This window comes from Haplochromis burtoni, unplaced genomic scaffold, assembly GCF_018398535.1.
Source record: "Haplochromis burtoni strain Fernald_Lab_line unplaced genomic scaffold, NCSU_Asbu1 Contig_41, whole genome shotgun sequence".
Taxonomy (NCBI): Eukaryota; Metazoa; Chordata; class Actinopteri; order Cichliformes; family Cichlidae; genus Haplochromis; species Haplochromis burtoni.
This window is the reverse complement of record NW_024582402.1, coordinates 306,868-325,075: the sequence shown is the minus strand read 5'-3', so window position 1 is coordinate 325,075 and position 18,208 is coordinate 306,868. Positions and strand designations below refer to the sequence as shown.

The following is an 18,208-nucleotide window of genomic DNA, read 5'->3' as shown; positions in this document are numbered from 1 at the left end:
TTTTAAGGACCTGCTGCATACCATGCTAAGATGTTCAAAGTTTTCAGCTACACAACACTGCGTCTTTTTTTTTTTTTTTTTTTAAATTGTAAAAAGAAAAAAATCCTTTTAAAATGGTCGGGTACAAGGACTGGACTGAAAATGATTTTTTAAAAAAGGAGCCAACGCCCCCCCAAAAACTTTGAAAAGACCTTCGGAAATCATGGAGAACTATTGCTCCAGAGCACTTAAAGAATTACAAGAAAGTTTGTCTCCTTGGAAGCAAATAATTAAGAAATGGGTGCACGAAGTAAGAAAAACTATAATTTTTTATACTGTAAATGTGCAAATATTATTATAGGAGGACAAATGACAAGGTCAACGTCTTGTAGTCTTGGACTTTCCAGTCCTCTGGAAATTCATTTATTTCAAGCACTGTTGAGACAAGAGAATAACAGACAATGTCACACCAGTCTGCACCAGATACCCACATGGTAGGCATTGCACAAAGGGCAGTTTGCCACGTAGAGACAAGGGGGTTGAGTGGTGATGTTGGTGAGGCACACCAATACAAAAACACAAGTGAAAAATGTGAAGGGTGGGGGCTGTTACAGTGAATTTGTCATACACATGAACGCACAAGCCGATCAGAGACAAGGAGTTCACTCTGACGCTTCATTTGATGCAAAATGGGCTGCTGCTCAGACCTGTGCCTGATTTATAAAAGTTTAACAGGGTGACCCAACAAAAGTCATGGGATACTACAATGAAAAATAAAGCAATTCAACACTAAGAACATATTAAAATGTATATTGCATCAGAAATTTAGTGATAAAACGCACATACACACATTTCTCCCTAAAGTACAGTGAAAAAAGGTCTACGTTTTCATTCACACAACATAACCTTTATCCAAGGTTCAATATGCTGAAATTCTTTGAGAAATCCCTTATTTAAATCTCCCTTGACTGCAAAACATAGATGTGAGCCTTCACAAAAAGAGGAACAATCAACAAATTCCTCTTCTCTAACCACTTTGTTTGATTTTTTTAGTTGCTAATCCAAACAGTTCTTGGAGTAAAACAATACTACTAATAAAAAAAAAACCCCCAAAAAAAACAAAAACAAGAACAGGATTAGAAGTTGTTTTTTTTTTTAAAGTAAAAACTAGTTAAAGAGTACATAATGGAAAACCAAATACCATTTGTTTATATCTCACCGTAAAAAACAAATTTTAAAGCTGAAAGCCTCAAATTCAAGAATTCAAGGCCTATCCAACAAAACTTCCAAGCTCTCAAACAGAGTAAAACCGTGGAGATTTACTGGGATGTAAAAGATGCACAACTCTTTACAGTCAATCGCAACTTGGGATTAAAGCCATGCCACTTAACTCACATCTTACACAAGTCCGTCCACCCTTACATTTCACTGATAGCTGTTATAAGGTCCACCATTGTTTATATGATATACAACAGCATAGGTAATTAGTACTGCAACAAGACTGTTTCCATATCAAAATATACAAAAAGGAGATTACCACTGAATCATTCCTTCATCCACCCAGGGCCTCAGGTCTGCCTCTCCTGCGCCTTCCCTCTCTTTTTCCCCATACAATAATTTAACAGATTCCACTGAAGTCCACCCACATATTTGCATTGAAATGTAAACATTCATCCATAAAACGCATAAAAAAACAAAACAAAAAAACAGCCAAGTGAGCCAGATTTGTTTGTTGCATCCACTGTACAATTTCTGAATCCCACAGAGAAAGAGATCACCCTGAAATATAAATGTACTCTCACTGTTACACGGCAGCTACGACTTGTGCAAACACTTCTGCTAGACTACGCTTGTAAGGAGCTGGACGGAGGTTAGGTTCACAAAGGTATCGGAGGTCGGATGCAGCAGCCGGGAAGGTAGCCACTAAGCTTTATCTACACACCTGTGTGTTGATCAGGTTATAATTTAAACAACTTACAGACAGGTGGCAGCACGGATACAAAAACAAAACAAAAAAACAGCCAGTGGCGGTAGACCCAAGCATACATGAGGCTTCTTATGTACAACTACAGTACCTATTATTAAGCTAAACCATGCTTTGGCGCCACAGCTTAGCTGACAACTGTTGCAATGTTGTTATTTTTCTTTTGTCCCGATTTGTACATGCCCTGCGTCGAAAAACAATGACTCCGAATCGTCACGATCACAATCCGCATGATAGATTTCTTCAGAGAGGCAGCAAAAAACGTGTTATGGAACTTTTTAGCATATACAGTGCAGGATGAGCACTACAGTCTGTATATGAAACAACATCCCGTTACACACATACATACATACATACATACACGCACACACACCAGTATAAAAAAAAGAATCATATGAATATTGCAATATTGACTAATATTATCTTTGTTTTCCCTCCACACCTACTAAGACCACACTGAGAAGTTGTTGCCTGGCTTTTCTCCTGTGCACTTCCTAAAATTAGAACAGCTGAAGCGTCCGAGGCATTTATAGCAACTTAAAAAACAAACAATAAACAAACAAATTAAAAAAACAACAAAACAAAAACAAATAATCATTAAAAAGTCATAAATAAGTTTCTTCGTTTAAAACAACAAATATTTACAATTACATCCGTTAGAGGCGCCACAGTGATTTGAGAACTGAGAGAGAAATCGAGCAACTCTGAAGTAAACTTCGTTTGGCAGTCATTAATCTGTTAACAGTGTTGGAGGATGCGTGTGGTACTGAGAAATGCAGACTCTTCTTTGTTTCTGTGATGATGTGGGACTTGGTCACAGTTTTCTGGACACATGCAAGGCCTTTAAATGCAAATACGATAGCAGGTCAAAGCCTCATCTTCTCTGACCTGTGATCCCTGCAAAATAGAACTGAACAACTAACGCCCTTCTTTGTCTTTTGACTTGGTTTTCTGCGGTGTGGTACCCTGTGATCCCAGCTTGCTGCTGGGTTCCGACTGTGACGAGTTGATCCAGGATGCCTTGAACGCCTTTGACTGTGTGACAGGAAGCGTGGGGCTTAGAGCCGCCTCCTCCAAGTCGTCAAAGTTCACTTCCTGGACCGCCTCCTGTTTCTTGAAGGAGTCTCTGCGCTCTGATAGAGCCAGCTTCCTCATCACCACCATCTCTTTTGAGTGGTTGTTGGTGCTGCGGTGTTGTGGCAAGGCAGCAGAGCGGTGGTGATCGCTGCCTCCGCTGGCTGTGTCCTGGTGGCCTCTCTGCCCTCCAATGTGTAGGCCCTGGCGGCCGTGCTCGCCTACGCAAACAAACCCTGTAGCTTTGTCTCCCTCTAGGTCCTCCAGCCCCTCTCCCTCAGACAAGGGCACCTCCATAGTGTGACGTCGGGTGCTGTAAGCCTTCCTATCTCCGTGGTAACCCCCAGTCATCTTGTCACCAGTCAGTTTCTCTGCTGACTGAACTCTCTTGAGCAGTGGTGAGCGCGGCGGTTCTGCACTGCGAGGACGCACAGAATGACGAGCGATTGTAGGAGGTGACAAAGTCTTGCCGTGAAAACTGTGCAGGGACTTGGGGTGACTTGGGAGGCTAGATGGCGAGCATTGAGGAGAAAGAGATTGGGGTGGTGGGATACAGGCCAGAGGCGAAGGAGGGATGCTGCTGGTGGACTTGCAACGACCAGCTTTTGTGTAGCGACCCAAGACGTGAAGAGAACTGGGACGAGCCTGCGGTACGGGCGAGTTTGGAGAGCTGGAGCAAGGAGAAGAACTTGAATCTAACAAAAAAAAAAAAAAAGAGTTTAGATTTAGTGGATACACTTCCTCCAGAAAGAGACAACTACATCACTATAAGAACGATCGTCCTCTTCTCTCACCTCCAGAGTGGTCAGGGGCTGGGGAGCGACAAGGTGTTGAAGGCCCAGGAGAGAGGCTTTGTGTTGGTGAGCCAGAGAGGCTGTCGCTAGATGATTGGTGGAACCCCGAAGAGAAGCTACGACTGCTCTGCATGGGTGGAGGCGGTGTATGCTTAGACAGCTTCTTCAAGATGCTGCGTCGTCTGCTACAAAAGTAAATTAATAAAAAAAAAAAAAATTGTAAAAAAGCAAATTTACATCATTTACATCTGAGACAAGGAGCCAACTCGTGTTACTGTAATGCTAATCAAAGCTTCTCTAGGAGCATCACTCCGTCTCTCTTACAAAAAGCTTTTGGGAGGCTTTAAGGTTTTTAATGCACGAATCAGACTTGCAGAATGAAAAAAAAAATCTTTTTTTTTTTCCATTTGCCGACTTTATAATTGCAAAATCAGCAAATAGGAACTCTGCTATTTATCTGAGATCTAACATGAGGCTTCAAGCAGGAGTAAAACGTCCAATTCTTCAGTATGATTTCATTCTCGCCCGTGTACCTGTCTTGTCCGTCCTTCCTCTTGCTCTTTTTGCTCCGCCGGGCCATCTTGGCCTTGTAGCTTGCTTTTCTAGCAGGTCCAACCTTGATAGACGTGTTCTCCAGAGCAGTGGTTTGGAGGGTCACCTTGTTGCCACTCTGTCGCAAAAAAATAAAATAAAATAAAAAATTGAAATTTCTATTTAAATTCTTTCTTTAATTTGACAGTTTTAATCTTCCATACATTATAATGATCATTTTAAAAAAGCAACAAAAAACCCCCGAAACAAAACACGTTATCCGCATACCTTAAGCAAAAGCTCCACCACCTCAGTGTGTACGAGACCCTGGACCGACTCTCCGTTGACGTGAGTGATGAGGTCACCTGCCCTCAATCCTGCCTCGTGTGCAGGACTGCCCTCCTCAACACACTAGATCCAAACAGACACAACCTCACAATTACTGGTAAAGCAACCATCTAAATGGCTGTTGCTGCGTTTCACCTATGCAATTAGTAAAACTAGTGTTTTTGGTTTACTTAGTTTAAACTTGTTGTGTGAAAAAAATGCCATGTATAGCAACAAAGTATCACGGCAGCATAAAGGTTTCATAAATAAAGGTATGCTTCTTGAAGAAATTTAAGAGAGGTCGCTGAGTCTGCTGACTTGATTGCATCAGGCAGCTTGTCCTACAGCTTCAGGGCTCTGACAGTGAGTGCACAATTAAAATTTTCAACCCCACCTCAGGACCAGATGAGAGTCAAGCGTTTGTGAATGTTAAGGTATATACAGACTCATATGAAACTAATTAGAGCATCTCTGAACCTTGAAGCAGACCATAGTGGGTGCCACTCCTGTTCCTGAACAGAAAACTGAGGCTACAATTCACACAGGTTTACCAAAACTGGCCAACAGAAGATTGGAAAAATGTTGGGAGATGAGTCTCAATTTCTGCTGCAACGTTCAGATGGTTGACAAAGCATCGATCCATCATGCCTTATAATAACGGTTCAGTGTGGTGTAATGGTGTGGGGAATATTTTTTTGGCTGCTTGGGCCTCTTAGTACTGACTAAGCATCGTTTACATGCAGCAGCCTGTCTGAGTATTGTTGTTGACCATGTCCATCATATTATGACCACAGAGTTCTCCTATAAAGTGAAAGGCTATGAAGAAGCTTTTATAAAGGCTTTTTTTTTAAAAAGAGTGAGGAGGGTCAATTTTTGGGGTTCTATGAGTCTGACTATTGGCTTTCTGGTTGAGTGAAGCAGCTGTTGTCAAATCACGAGAATGTAAAACGAATCATACCAAATTGCATAAGCTTTGTTTAAAACCTCAGTTCAGTAAAAGAAAAAGTTTGACATGTTCCAACAGGAAACCAGCAGATGGCACAATTTCTTTGCCATGTGCTGGAAACTATTTTCAGTCATTTGGTTTTAAATTATACCTACGCATACCTAAAAACTAGCAAACAGTCTCTCAGTGTTTGCAGGTTGCTGAGCTTGGTGATGCTGATTTCACTCATTTTTAGGGCCAGCGCAGAAAAAGAGGCCATAAAGTTATTTAAACATCTATGCTTTTGATTCCCAATATAGTATAAATCTAGTCAGTACCAGATAAGATCACATACCCAGACCATGTGATGAACGGTGTAGACGTCACTGTCTCCCATGTAGACTCTGATGGCTCGCAGCGCAAACCCGAACCTTTTCCCAGAGCTGTGGATAACCACCGGAGGCCTGAGGCAGCTGACATTGACGGACAGATCGCGGCTGGGAGACGAGTCTCTGGACGAGGGGTTGGATGATAAGGACAAAGAAGATTTGGGGCTCGTAGGAGGACCTCCTGAGTCATCTAGTTAGGAGCAAAAGAGAAGCAGGAAGAAACACAGCTGAGTCTTTATAAAGTGTAAGCACTACTGTTTTTAAAATGCTGCATCCAGTAATTAAAACCAAACAAACACTGTTCTAATCTTGACTTCAATATAAATAATGTGTTTTACAATATTAACAATAATTACACAATATTAGGCTGTAGAGGGCACTGTGAATACATGAACACTCGTTTCTTGTCACCATTTTCTTTTAATTCCAAACACTTTCTATAATGCATTCATCCTGCAAAGATACCTGGGGTAATGATGAGTGAAAGGCCAGAGACTGATGCAGACTTGGGGACTTTTCCAGAGGGGGACCTGGGTTTCTCTGGGGTCTCTAACTGATGTGCGATGCGTCGAGATGCCCCCCTCCTGAAGGATGGCCTCGTACCTGTGCTGTTGCTCCGGAGACGGATGCGGCGCAGGTTGGAAACCATCCCATCTACAATAGTGGGTACAATGTGTGAGTACTAGTGTTTCACAGCAGCAAAAAAAAAAAAGTAGATAAGGTAGTTTCTGCATTTATTATACTCTTACCCTCCTCATCAGCAGGGATGGCAACTCGAGGCATGATGTCAAAGCTCTGGGTGTTGTTCATTACCAGTGGGCTGGTGCTGCGTTCCGACTGTGAGGAGCTGGATGACGCACGTGGACGGAGACTGAGAAAGATAAAGGTAAAATGCAGGTCCAATAAAAATGCAGATTTTAGCTAAGTTTCTCTTTTAGAAATTGGGCAGTAAACAACAGTTTCCTTCCTAACTACACAATAAATGTCTTTCAACAATAAAAACAAGAAGAACTGCCACTACGTTTTTTAAAAAGTGCATTACTTATAGGGCTGCAACGAGTCACTGAGTAATGTGAATGATTCAATTATTTTAAATAAAAAAAATAAAAAAATGCTTGACGCACATTCTTTGCTTCGATGCACACGGCTCTGTGGTAAACGATTTAACATTTAACAAAAGTGTTTAACATTGATAACACAACAACAATAGTGATGATGACACAGTTTAACAAGTTGATACTGAGATGTTGAGCTCAGGTTTAGTGAACGACAAAAGTGTTTCTAGTGTCCAAAACAGCAGCTCTGTTCCTGTAATCACCATTAAAACCATTACTGGGAAACAGCTAGTGAGAGTCCTTCATTGAAGCACCTGATCAACAAACTCAGACATTAAGAAAGGCCTCTTCATCCACCACCATTTATTTTACACAGCAAAAAAATCAGCTCTAAAGCTACAGAAGTAAAGCTACATTAAAATAGGAAGATGAGCTGAAGGCTGACTCCAGCCGTCCTTTTTATATGGAAGCAGTAAACACTGGGAAGTCTAAAGGGGGGCTTCGGGTGTTCTTATGTCAAGGCTTTTACTAAATTAATGAAATAATCAATAGCTGCAGCCCTAAATATTTTATTCGAAAACTGCAGCAAAATGAGCTTATTTGGTATTTTGTGGTTTTTAATCAATTTTCTTCTTAGATATCCTGTTTCTCTTTTATGGTTTAATGGTTCACTCCATTCAGCCCCACACAGGGAGGCTTCAGTAAACGCTGAATGGATATATCACTTGTGTTTACACCCGTGGGCAATGTAAAGGCCTCCATCTGACATGCATGCAAGAAAACATCCAACTGGGGGAACTTTAGAATGGCTCATTGGTTTAATACAAAACGACGTGAAAAGACCTCTATAAAATTTGCCCTTTTGAAATGGGAAACGCTTCAACCCAATACGAGAGACTATTATATTTTGTGAATACGGAGAGGGCTGTGATAGTTTTGTTCTCATAATAAGGACATCACTCTCCCTCGTTCCATGCTCTCACCTCCCCCTGTGTCCATCTGCCCTCTTGTCTGCACTCGCCAAATGTTTGTGTCCATCACCAGGGGAAAGGACTCCCCTGCCCTCCCATCGGTCCTCCTTCTCCTCGCTGTGGCTTCGGTCTGATGACGACAGGCTCAGGTTGGATGGAGTGGAGGTGGACAGGTGCTCTGTGCTGCTGTACACCTGGAGTTTAAGAGGAAAAAGGTGGCATGGATTAAAGAAGAAGGGATTTTCTTTTATCCTACAAACAACCAGAGGTATTTCATTAACCAAATTACAACACCAAAACAAAAAGTCTTGCTTTGTTCCATGAACCAGGTACTAATATTGATTATAACTCATAAGTAGTAACGAGTACCTTGCTGAAGCGGTGGGCTACAGAGGAGAACTGTCGTAGCTCCAGAGATGATTCATCATCATTTGTTTCATCGTCATCTGAGCCCAGATGACAGTATCGCTCTGATCGGGCTGGAGGGAAACATGGTGGCATGCAATAAATGATCACAAACTGGGAACAGTTTCCTATCCAAATTAAAACTACCACCATGCTGCATTGCTACAAATTTAGCTCGTGAAAGCATCCATTTTCTGAGAGCTCATTTCCAAATGAATTTCTCCTCACAGGTTTTTAACAATGCAGTGCGTCTACTTCATAAAAGGCCCACAGTCAGTAAATCCACATACTGTCAAAGTAGCTGGTGTCGTCCTCGCTCTCTAGCTGTGGGATGAATTCAGCTTTCTGCCTCAGGAGACCATTCCAGTCCAGGCCAAGGAAGAAATTGTGCATCTTTACCTCAGTGGCCCCACCTGGAGAAAGAAGTTATTAAACTCAAATATGGGCATCGAGGTCCCCAGACTTGAGTCTGAGCTTGTCTGATCCCCAGCCAGACTCTTTGTTGCACTGAGGCGCCTTGAGGCATCTGTTGCCATGATTTGGTGCTATATAAATAAAACTTAACTGAATTTCATTCCATTCTCCTGGTCTCTGGCTTTATGCTTATTGTAAAACTAGTTTGCTGCTATTTTCTATAAATTCAAGTTAATTAATAAGAAAATTTAAAAACAAGCATTTAGTTCTGTAGTGCTGTTCAACATAGGATGCAATAAGACATTAAATTTCAAGTCTCAGTCAGGTTTAAATGTCAAGAGTAAAAATGAGTTTTCAAATAACTTAAGTGTAACGGACTGCTTCAAAGTTTACCTGCAGTTACAGCAAAGGCCTGACCTGTGGTTTAACCAGCTTCCCGGTACAACCAAAAGCATCTGGTCAGCTGACCTTAATGATCTTTTGAAAGTGTGCATAATTAAAAGGCCTGAAAAGTAAAGAGGTCCTAACCCATACAGTGACCTAAACACAAACAAAGTGTAAAGTGTAAAGAAGTCAAAACAGTGGAAATTTGAAGTCTAAAACATTCAAGTCAGAAAGCTCCAGAGAGCTTATTGATTACTGTGAACTAGTCGACCTCTCTGTCTCTATGGGAAACAATTTTATCAAGCCTGGTTAATGTAAAATTCTATTAATGAATAATCTGCCAAATAAACACACAGAAGACCTCAAATCCTTCCTTATTCCTGTGCCAACTTTATTTAAATTTTTAAAATTAAATTCCTCCACATGAGGCCTTGTGCAGACTATGACCTCCTGGTAAGACACCCAGTGACACATCTGTCACAAAAAGCATGTTTTTGCCTTTTTCTGGCCACCTCAGAGTCACACTGTCCCGAGGCCCAGAGAAGGTTTTTCATCCATCAGCAATCATGCTGTCACCAACCTGTTCCCAGGCGCTCCAGAGGGTTCTGCCTCAAAAGTCTGGTGATAAGGTCCTGAGCATCAGCTGGCAGGGCATCCTCACCATCCGGCCAGATAATATCATCTGAACACAGCAGAGAATGCAACGAAGGGAATTAAAGGTATCTACAAAGCCCAGGGGACTGATGTGCCAAAATACAGAGATCTATTGCAGAATTTTGAGCGAGAGGATGACAAATGGATTGGATTTACGTGTATAAAAATAACTAACTATGAGTTCAATTGAAAGATTTCCTACCATTAACCACTTGACCAAAGAGCTGCTCTGGTGTGTCTCCAAAGAAAGGCACACAGCCCACTAGGAACTCATAAAGGATGATCCCCATGGCCCACCAGTCCACAGGCTTCCCATAGCCCTGCCTCAGGATCACCTCTGGAGCGATATATTCTGGAGTACCACACACCTGTAGACAGGTTTAAAAAAAAAAAAAAAAAACAGAGTTAAAGAGAAAAGGTGGATTTTAGATAAGCTCAAAATCAGAGGAGATGAAAAAAAAAAAGACAAGCGAGAAGAGACAAACCTGCTTGTCAATGAATTCTCTAGTATCCTTTTCAATGTGTCCTTCATACAAGTTGGTTGTCATGTTCATTAGGCCAATCTTTGAAAGTCCAAAGTCTGTCAGTTTAATATGTCCCATGGAGGTGATCAGCAAACTACAAAGGAAGTAAGCAAAGAAACGTTTCATGCTACATCAAATGCTTGCCCTCAAAGCACTGGAATTTCATCTTTAGAGAAAAAAAATATCAAAGACTCAAAGTTTGAAAATATTCTGCTCTATCTTCAGAAAGATTCCATCTCCCTACAGATCACTGCAAGTTTAAAAATGATGAAAGCTTTTAAGTTATTTAGCGCTGCCTTAAGGCGTTCACAAGAAATATGGGGAAGGGGGGAAGGAATAAGAATATTCTCCTTGTTCATCCGTTTGCCTGACTCACTTGTCAGGTTTGAGGTCTCTGTGTACAATGCCGTAGTTGTGAAGGTACTCTAAAGCCAAGACAGTCTCAGCAAAATACATCCTGGCCATGTCCACAGGCAGAGGCCCACCGATATTCTTCAACAGATTGGCACAATCTCCACCTTAAAAACACAAATGAGGCCACCATGAAAAACGCTTTCAGGTCAGGTGACTTAGACTTAAAGGTGTACCTTGTATGGTAGATATATAAGAGCTTGGTGTGCATGTGTCTCTATGTGTCTACAGTCTGAGCCAACTGTACCTTCCACATATTCCATAACCATGCACAGGTGCCTCCGTGTCTCAAAAGAACAGAACATGGAAACCACAAATGGGTTTTCAGCAAAGGTGAGGATGTCTCGCTCTACGAACACCTGTTGGATTTGATTTCTAAGGATCAGATTCTGCCTGTAGATCTTCTTCATAGCAAAACGCTGACGAGTGTCTTTGTGGCGCACCAGAAATACGGCCCTGTGTGAGAGAAGAGAGGCAAAAGGAAGGGGAGAGGCAATGACAACACAAAGAGAGACAGAATAAATAATCAGCAATCATCACCAAAGAAAGCAGGGAGATAATACAAAGAAAATCAATTGTGGGAGTCACATAGTGGTAAATATCAGTTCAGACTGGAAATGAAACTGCCCTGACTAATTCCAGCCTGAACACAAAAATACTACAAAAACACATCCACATTTTAGTTTCCACTTTTATTTAGATCTCTGTGGTTCTCGGTGCGACTGACTCAGTCAAACGCAAACAAAGAAGTCTGTCTTACTCACCCATAGGCGCCGTTGCTAATGAGCTTTATAGTCTCAAAGTCGCTTTCCAGTGGTTTCCTACGAGGAGGGGTGCAGGCTGCACGGCTCTGAATCACGCAAATCCCAACGAGAGAGAAAGAGAAAGGGGGAGAGGAAAAAAAATTACAGCTGCTGTGTTACTTTTGGAGAATTTTTTTTGTGTTAACGAGAGCTCCATTTATCACTTAAATAGCATTGAATCAAGAATAATCTGCATGCTCTGCCAAATGGCATTTAATATTTCTTTGGTGCATATGCCACAGCCGTCAAGTTCGTCACCCACCACAGTTAATCCTGTCACAGACACAATTCAGCTCTGCTTTATCAACTGGAGCATCTTTTATGCATGCAACACAAAGTGCTATAGAAAAATGATTTAAAAAACAAAAAAAACAACAACAAGAATGATGCAAAGAGTATACCAAATCCACACAGTGAAAGGCTGAAGGCTTGGATTTTGGGAACCTGCTAACACATCCAGTGCTGTGGAAAGGTATTTGCCTATTCCAAACTTCTTAGGTTTTTCACATATGCGTCACACTTCAATGTTTCAGATCAAACAAATTTTAATATTAAACAAAGACAAGCCAAATTTTCTTAATTATGATTTCATTCATTCATTCATTAAGAAGAAAAAAAAACTATCCAAACTTGCCTGGCTCTGTATTAAAAAAGGAAAAAGAAAAAAAAAGGCACCCCCCCCCCAAAAAAAAAAAAACCCAAACAAAAAACCAAGCACTTGCTCCCTAAACCTAATAACTGGTTGTGCCACCCCTGGCAGCAAGAACTGCAATCAAGTGTTTGCTATAAGTGGCAAAGAGTCTTTCACATTGTTGTGGAGGAATTTTGGCCCACTCTTCTTTGCAAAATTGTTTTTCTTTCAGCCACACTGGAGGGTTTGAGCATGAACCATCCAATGAACGGCCTGTTAAAGGTCATACCAAAATATCTCAGTCTGATTGAAGCCCAAACTTTGACTAAGCCACTCGAGAGCTTTTATTATGGTTCAAGCACTACAAGTGCAAAAGCACTTTTGTATCTGCTTTATTTATTATTTTCTTTTGGTGTTATTGAGCCATTCGGAGGTGGACTAGCTGGTTTGTTTTGAATCATTGTGCTGGTACATAACCTAGGTGATCTTTGGTTTACGCCATGAACTAATGGCCAGACATCCTCCTTCAGGATTTTCTGGTAGAATCTCTTCATTATTGTTGAATCATAACCTCTGACCTTAACTGAGGCAACTGAGGATTGGATGTCTTTAGATGATGTTCTAGTTTTTTTTGTCCTCAATGCAGGTCACTCCTGGGAACGTTCACCATTGTTCCAAGTTTTCTCCATTGTGGATAATGGCTCACACTGTGGTTCACTTTGGCAAACTTTCCAAACTAGCAGATGTCAGTGACTTTTATTCCCTTCGACTGTTTCTTTAAATCGTGACACGATGTGCTACTTTTTCAGATCTTTTAGCCCGTCTCATTTTGATGGACAGCTTCTATTTAAGTGATTTTTTGATTCAACAGGTCTGGTCGTAACAAGGCCTGAATGTAGCTTGTGAAATGAAATTCAGTTTTTAAAAAAAATGTGGTTAATCGGTTAATTTGTTATTTAAGGAGGCAATTACTTTTTCACAGAAGGTTAGGTAGGTTTAGAAGTGTTTAGTAATAAAATTTCTTTGATGATCATTTATGTGTGACAGATATGGAAAAAAAAAAAACCTAAGAAATCAACACCGTATCAACAAAGGTTGCCACTCGGTGACTTAAAAACTAGTAAGAGAATCTTAAAGCAAATAAAGCTAATCTAAAGGATGTGGAATATTTTTAAAATACGTGAGACATGAGCGCCATCTGTTCTTCCTGGGTCACTTTAGGGTTCACTGTATGCATTTGGTAACCGTTTAATGTAAGCTTATACCTGTGCAGATGTTGCCTCTCCAGTGTCATCAGACTCTCTGCTCGCTGATCTGTGAATCGGGCTAGTATGCTCCAAATGAACCATCTCTGTAACGGCAGCAGACAAAACAGATCCAACTTTATTAAACGCCAGTGCGAATCAAAGTTAAAAATCACAAAACTGTCACTGTATCTTACGAGATTAGTTCACAATGATTTATTTAAGCTAACTGCATTAGGGTTTTCAAATTTATCTGAAGTAAGCAATAATGAGATAGAAATATATATATATTTTTTTAAATCTGCACCTTCCAGGGGGTCTCTGGTAAGGCCCAACTGGCTGATTATGTATCTGGGAATATCAGTTTTGATGCCTTGTCCTACTTTGGCTTGACCCTCTGCAGCCTCCAAACGTTGGTAAAACGCCTCTGGATCAAACTCCTGGATTCAAAATATAAAAAATAAAGGAAAGACAGTTCAGGTTTCACTCAAATATACATTACTTTGTTGACATAATATGTAGAAAAGCTTCAACTATTACATCGGGAAACGATGGATCAAACATTGTAATACAATTAAAAATGCTGAAAAATGACAGAAAAATGTTTCTGCTCCAATCTGGGCTTTTTTTCTGGCCTGGAAAACTGGAGCATCACTGGCACCTTACGAACAACAGACCCAGGCTAGCAAGGTGAACTTGGCTTAGTAAACAGTAAGCTGGGTTATTATTACTGCACAAACTAATCGCTACTACAAGATGTCAACATCATGTATGAGTCAACTTTCACGCATGCATCTAAGCTGATGGACATAGTGTTATTACGTCACTCGTAAAGCTGTGATTATTACTGCGTCTGTCATTGAGTCTTACCAGACACTCCAACAGCCTGGCAGGCCTGGAGATGATGATGAGAATCTTCTTGACCAGTTTGGTGATGATGGTCACCTCCTCGCTCTCTGAGCGCTCATACGCCTGAACAGAACAAATAGTGATGGATTATTATAGTGACCTAATCCATTTGACACAAGCCATGAGCCACCACAACTCATCCAAAGAAGCTGTCTGCACTTGTCGGGTGATATTTTTAGCATCCATTTCATCCCCTTACATTGTCTGGTGGTGATTCAAGGGCTCAAGGGCTGGTATTTCAACATGTTGAATCAATACTCACTACATGCTCTGCCAGGCTTATAAATAATGGAAAAACATTTGACTTTTTAACACTCATTCTTGCTTATCTAAATCCAACAGCGCTTTGATCAAACAGCAGGTTCAGAAAGTGTATGATAGAGGTGGTGAAACAGTCAGAGGAGCGATTATTCAGCAGTCAGTTTAAAACAAACTCTTGCCCTGCTAAACACAGAAAAATCCACTCTAAAAAAAATTGTAAACACCTTTATGAAAAAGCAACACTAGCAAGCAACTCAACATATGCATTTTAGCATGTGGAGAAGGGTCAAAACAATTTCTGTGGCCACAAAGAATATATAAATTAAAGAAATTATTATATGACAAAATAATCATTTAAACCACTGTTTTGCTGTAGAATACACAATCATTACAAAACTGAACACTTGACCACTGCACACCCCTATGTAATAACACAAAATACAGAACATTATTGACGGATGGAGTGGAATCAGCAGAATATTAACAGAGGAAATGGGCCTTTTCATTTCAATGTTCAGTGTCCTCAGTGCTGCTATAGTACAGCATGCAATGTCCCAGAGGGCAACCTGAGCTACCAACAATAACACCAGCTAGAAACATCTTAGAAAGAACCAACACTCCCTGACTGTTTGAAAAAGAAAAGAAGAGAAAAAAATTCTCTGTATGAAAAAGATGAAAAATCATTTACTAAAGATGAGAGACACCCACCTCATGCAACAGCTTCTCCAATTTCTCCTGCAGCTCCATGAAGTACCTGGAGGTCACCAGGCCATTCTGGGACTTGTCCAGACAGTCTCTGGCGAGCTCCACCAGCTGGTGCTGAATGAATCCAAGCACACCATCAGCCAGGGGCAGAGCGGTGTCCGGGGAACACTCTGCAATGATGTCGAGCAGCCGACCCTCCATCTGGGCCGTCGCCTGGGAAACAAAAATGAAAGCCTTCGTTTAAACCAGTACTGCATACATTTCTAATCCATTTAGTGAGCAGTTGAAGATTTTAACTTTGATTATGAGACTTTCACACAGAAAGGGAGCTACCTTAGGGAAACGTTCTTTATAGACGTGATTCATCATGACAATCTCATTGTCAAACACCCCACAGGTCCGTCCAGGGCTTCACAGAAAGAAGACAAAGGAGAAAAAAACAAAAACCAGATAAAAATATTACAAATGTCAATTTTTTTTTTGCACAAATGCCATTAACAAATAATGGAGACCAAACTAAAATAAAATGAAAAACAACTGAACTAAGTGGCAAACTGAACTGATGAAATCAACATTTATATCTTTACTGAACAGCCATACACACAACAAGCTATAACATTTTATGACCACATTAACAATTAAAGTGTTGACTAACATTCTAGGTCATACAAACAGCGTGTTTGACACAATTCAGATCAGGCTCTCATGTGCACCATCCACGACCACACGTGTTGCACCCAGAGGGTTTCGGTTACACGCAGGGGTCTTATTAAACCCTCCTTACAAGTTCCAAATCAATGTACTGTCAGCACAAATGTTAAAAATAACAGTCCTGGGTGCTCCCTTACACTACGTTGCATACTAAAAATGACAATAATGTCAATATGCGACATGAACTTAACTCGTTCTGGGTAACCACAACAGTTGCACACGCGGTATGAATTTATTTCAGGGTAATGGCAACTGCTTAGACCACTCGGAACTATTTTGAGGCTGCAAGAAATCCTTTTACGCAACTTGTAGAGCAAATTTAGAACAACGGCGACACATGTCAATCAGCTGCTGTTGATTTAGATGCATCATTAACAACTATGCAAAGGTCAGGTAAAACCCAAGGGGGAGATTTCTCTCCGGTGTAATTGCTAGAGTTACCCAGATGTACTTATAGAGTATTAGTGTACACATGCAGTGCGAATTACTGCATGTGGCACAGGCCTGGACACGTCACCAAAAAAGCAACCACATCAACAGGCTGCCAAAATCCTCCCCAGCCTGTCATAAAAACTCTACAGCAACCTCAAAACAGCCTGCCATTGCAGCTATTCAGAGGGATGAGTCCAGCAATGCCAAGTGATGAGGAAAAGGTTTTATTCTATTCCAGGGGATCACGCACAAATGGCACAGAGGGTTTTTCCAGAGCCACATTAAATAATTATCCCAACATATTCTTTCCAGACAGTATTTAATTTATCTTTTTATAATCATGTGCGAAATATCTCCTGAAAAACCATTAAGCCTACTTTTGTTAGACTGGGCTGGAGTGGCAGCCTCACCAAACAGGGCAGTGCTCATTCACATACAACTTTACAATGTTCTAAAAAGAGCAACTACAACTACTTAAGGTGGCAAGCTTCGTGAGCTTAAACCTTAGCACAGTCTATCCCACATTTGCTGTTTAACTGTTTAACAGGTAAAGTTATTTAATTTACTATAAGCTTTGATTACTCGGTGAGTATGTAGTAAAGCAGCAGGAACGGGTAGCATGTTAGCCACGCTAGTTACAAGTTTGAGGTTTGCATTTTATACCCCGTTAGCAGATCTTCTCTTTCTGTTGTGAAAAAATGTGCATATTTAATAAAAAAATAAAAAATAAAAAATAAAAAATAAAAAAACACACACACACTTTTTTTTTTTTAAGGGAAAATTTAGAGCACAGTTCAGTTTAAATATGGCACATATGATCACACCAGTGAAGAGAAACCTTGATTTGAAACTACAATTTAGCAGCACAAGACCACAACAAGTGGCACTCTTTTCAACTAAGATCAGGAAACTAAAGCTACAATTCAAATAAGCTCAACATCAGCCGATGAAAAATTATGCCTGGTCTGATGAGTTCTGATTTCTGGTGCGAACATGATAAAGAGCTCACTGTATTCAAATGGCCTCTATAATCACCAAATCTCAACTAGGGATGGGTATCGTTCAGGTTTTATCTGATACCGGTGCCAAATCTGTACTTTTGAAACGGTGCCGGTGCTTAAACGGTGCTTAAAGAATAGAGAACACAAACTTTGTCCAAAAACCTCTTATGTTTTTATTTTTAGCAGTCTCTTTTTTTCTGCAAAATGATAAGCACCACGCATGGGGCGATCCGCGCTAACTCGCTAATGGAGATTTGCCACACCCGCAGCAGATGGCTTGTTGTGAAGTCTTGCAGCAAGCTATCAAATACGGTGCATTTCTCGGCTTTTAAAAAACGCTATGCGTCGCCAGGTGTTTCATCAGATTCGAAGTGTCACCTCCTTTGCAGAGTATCACCTTAAAGCACTTGTTGCAGGCTGCCGAGTTTGCATCTTTTGCTGTGAAGTACAGCCAAACTTTTGACCGCTTCGCCTTGGGCATTTTTAATCTGTAGCTCTGCTCTAAAAGAGCGTACGTACCTGGGCCCGCCTACTATCCTTGGAAAGCTAAAATGATTGGCTAGAATCCAAAGTGTATGACATCTCAGGAAAAAAGAAAAAGAAAAAAAAAAGCACAGAAATAAAGCACCAAAATGTGCGCTGCTTTTCGGTCTGGTTACTACCGTTTATGTCAGAACCGCCATAATGGCA

General features: G+C 40.8%; 1 protein-coding gene across 9 annotated transcripts in view; it reads right to left on the bottom strand.

The window, feature by feature from the left end:
• Positions 1-363: 363 nt before the first annotated feature.
• mast3a (microtubule associated serine/threonine kinase 3a) overlaps positions 364-18,208 on the bottom strand; it is a 31,140-nt gene continuing 13,295 nt past the window's right edge. For 6 of the 9 annotated variants that reach the window (XM_014333091.2, XM_005920644.3, XM_005920642.3 and 3 more), the window contains 21 exons: positions 15,708-15,783; positions 15,378-15,587; positions 14,370-14,471; positions 13,807-13,939; positions 13,521-13,606; positions 11,586-11,671; positions 11,069-11,277; positions 10,787-10,928; positions 10,372-10,504; positions 10,089-10,254; positions 9,813-9,914; positions 8,725-8,847; positions 8,399-8,508; positions 8,042-8,223; positions 6,753-6,874; positions 6,469-6,657; positions 5,970-6,193; positions 4,651-4,773; positions 4,365-4,501; positions 3,832-4,016; positions 364-3,732 (listed from right to left, as the gene is read on the bottom strand). In XM_014333091.2, the coding sequence (XP_014188577.1) occupies positions 2,882-3,732; positions 3,832-4,016; positions 4,365-4,501; positions 4,651-4,773; positions 5,970-6,193; positions 6,469-6,657; positions 6,753-6,874; positions 8,042-8,223; positions 8,399-8,508; positions 8,725-8,847; positions 9,813-9,914; positions 10,089-10,254; positions 10,372-10,504; positions 10,787-10,928; positions 11,069-11,277; positions 11,586-11,671; positions 13,521-13,606; positions 13,807-13,939; positions 14,370-14,471; positions 15,378-15,587; positions 15,708-15,783 (3,691 nt within the window). In that variant the 3' untranslated portion in view covers positions 364-2,881. The remainder of the gene's footprint in view (positions 3,733-3,831; positions 4,017-4,364; positions 4,502-4,650; positions 4,774-5,969; positions 6,194-6,468; positions 6,658-6,752; positions 6,875-8,041; positions 8,224-8,398; positions 8,509-8,724; positions 8,848-9,812; positions 9,915-10,088; positions 10,255-10,371; positions 10,505-10,786; positions 10,929-11,068; positions 11,278-11,585; positions 11,672-13,520; positions 13,607-13,806; positions 13,940-14,369; positions 14,472-15,377; positions 15,588-15,707; positions 15,784-18,208) is intronic. The other 3 variants (XM_042219974.1, XM_042219973.1, XM_042219972.1) reach the window with 1 other exon arrangement.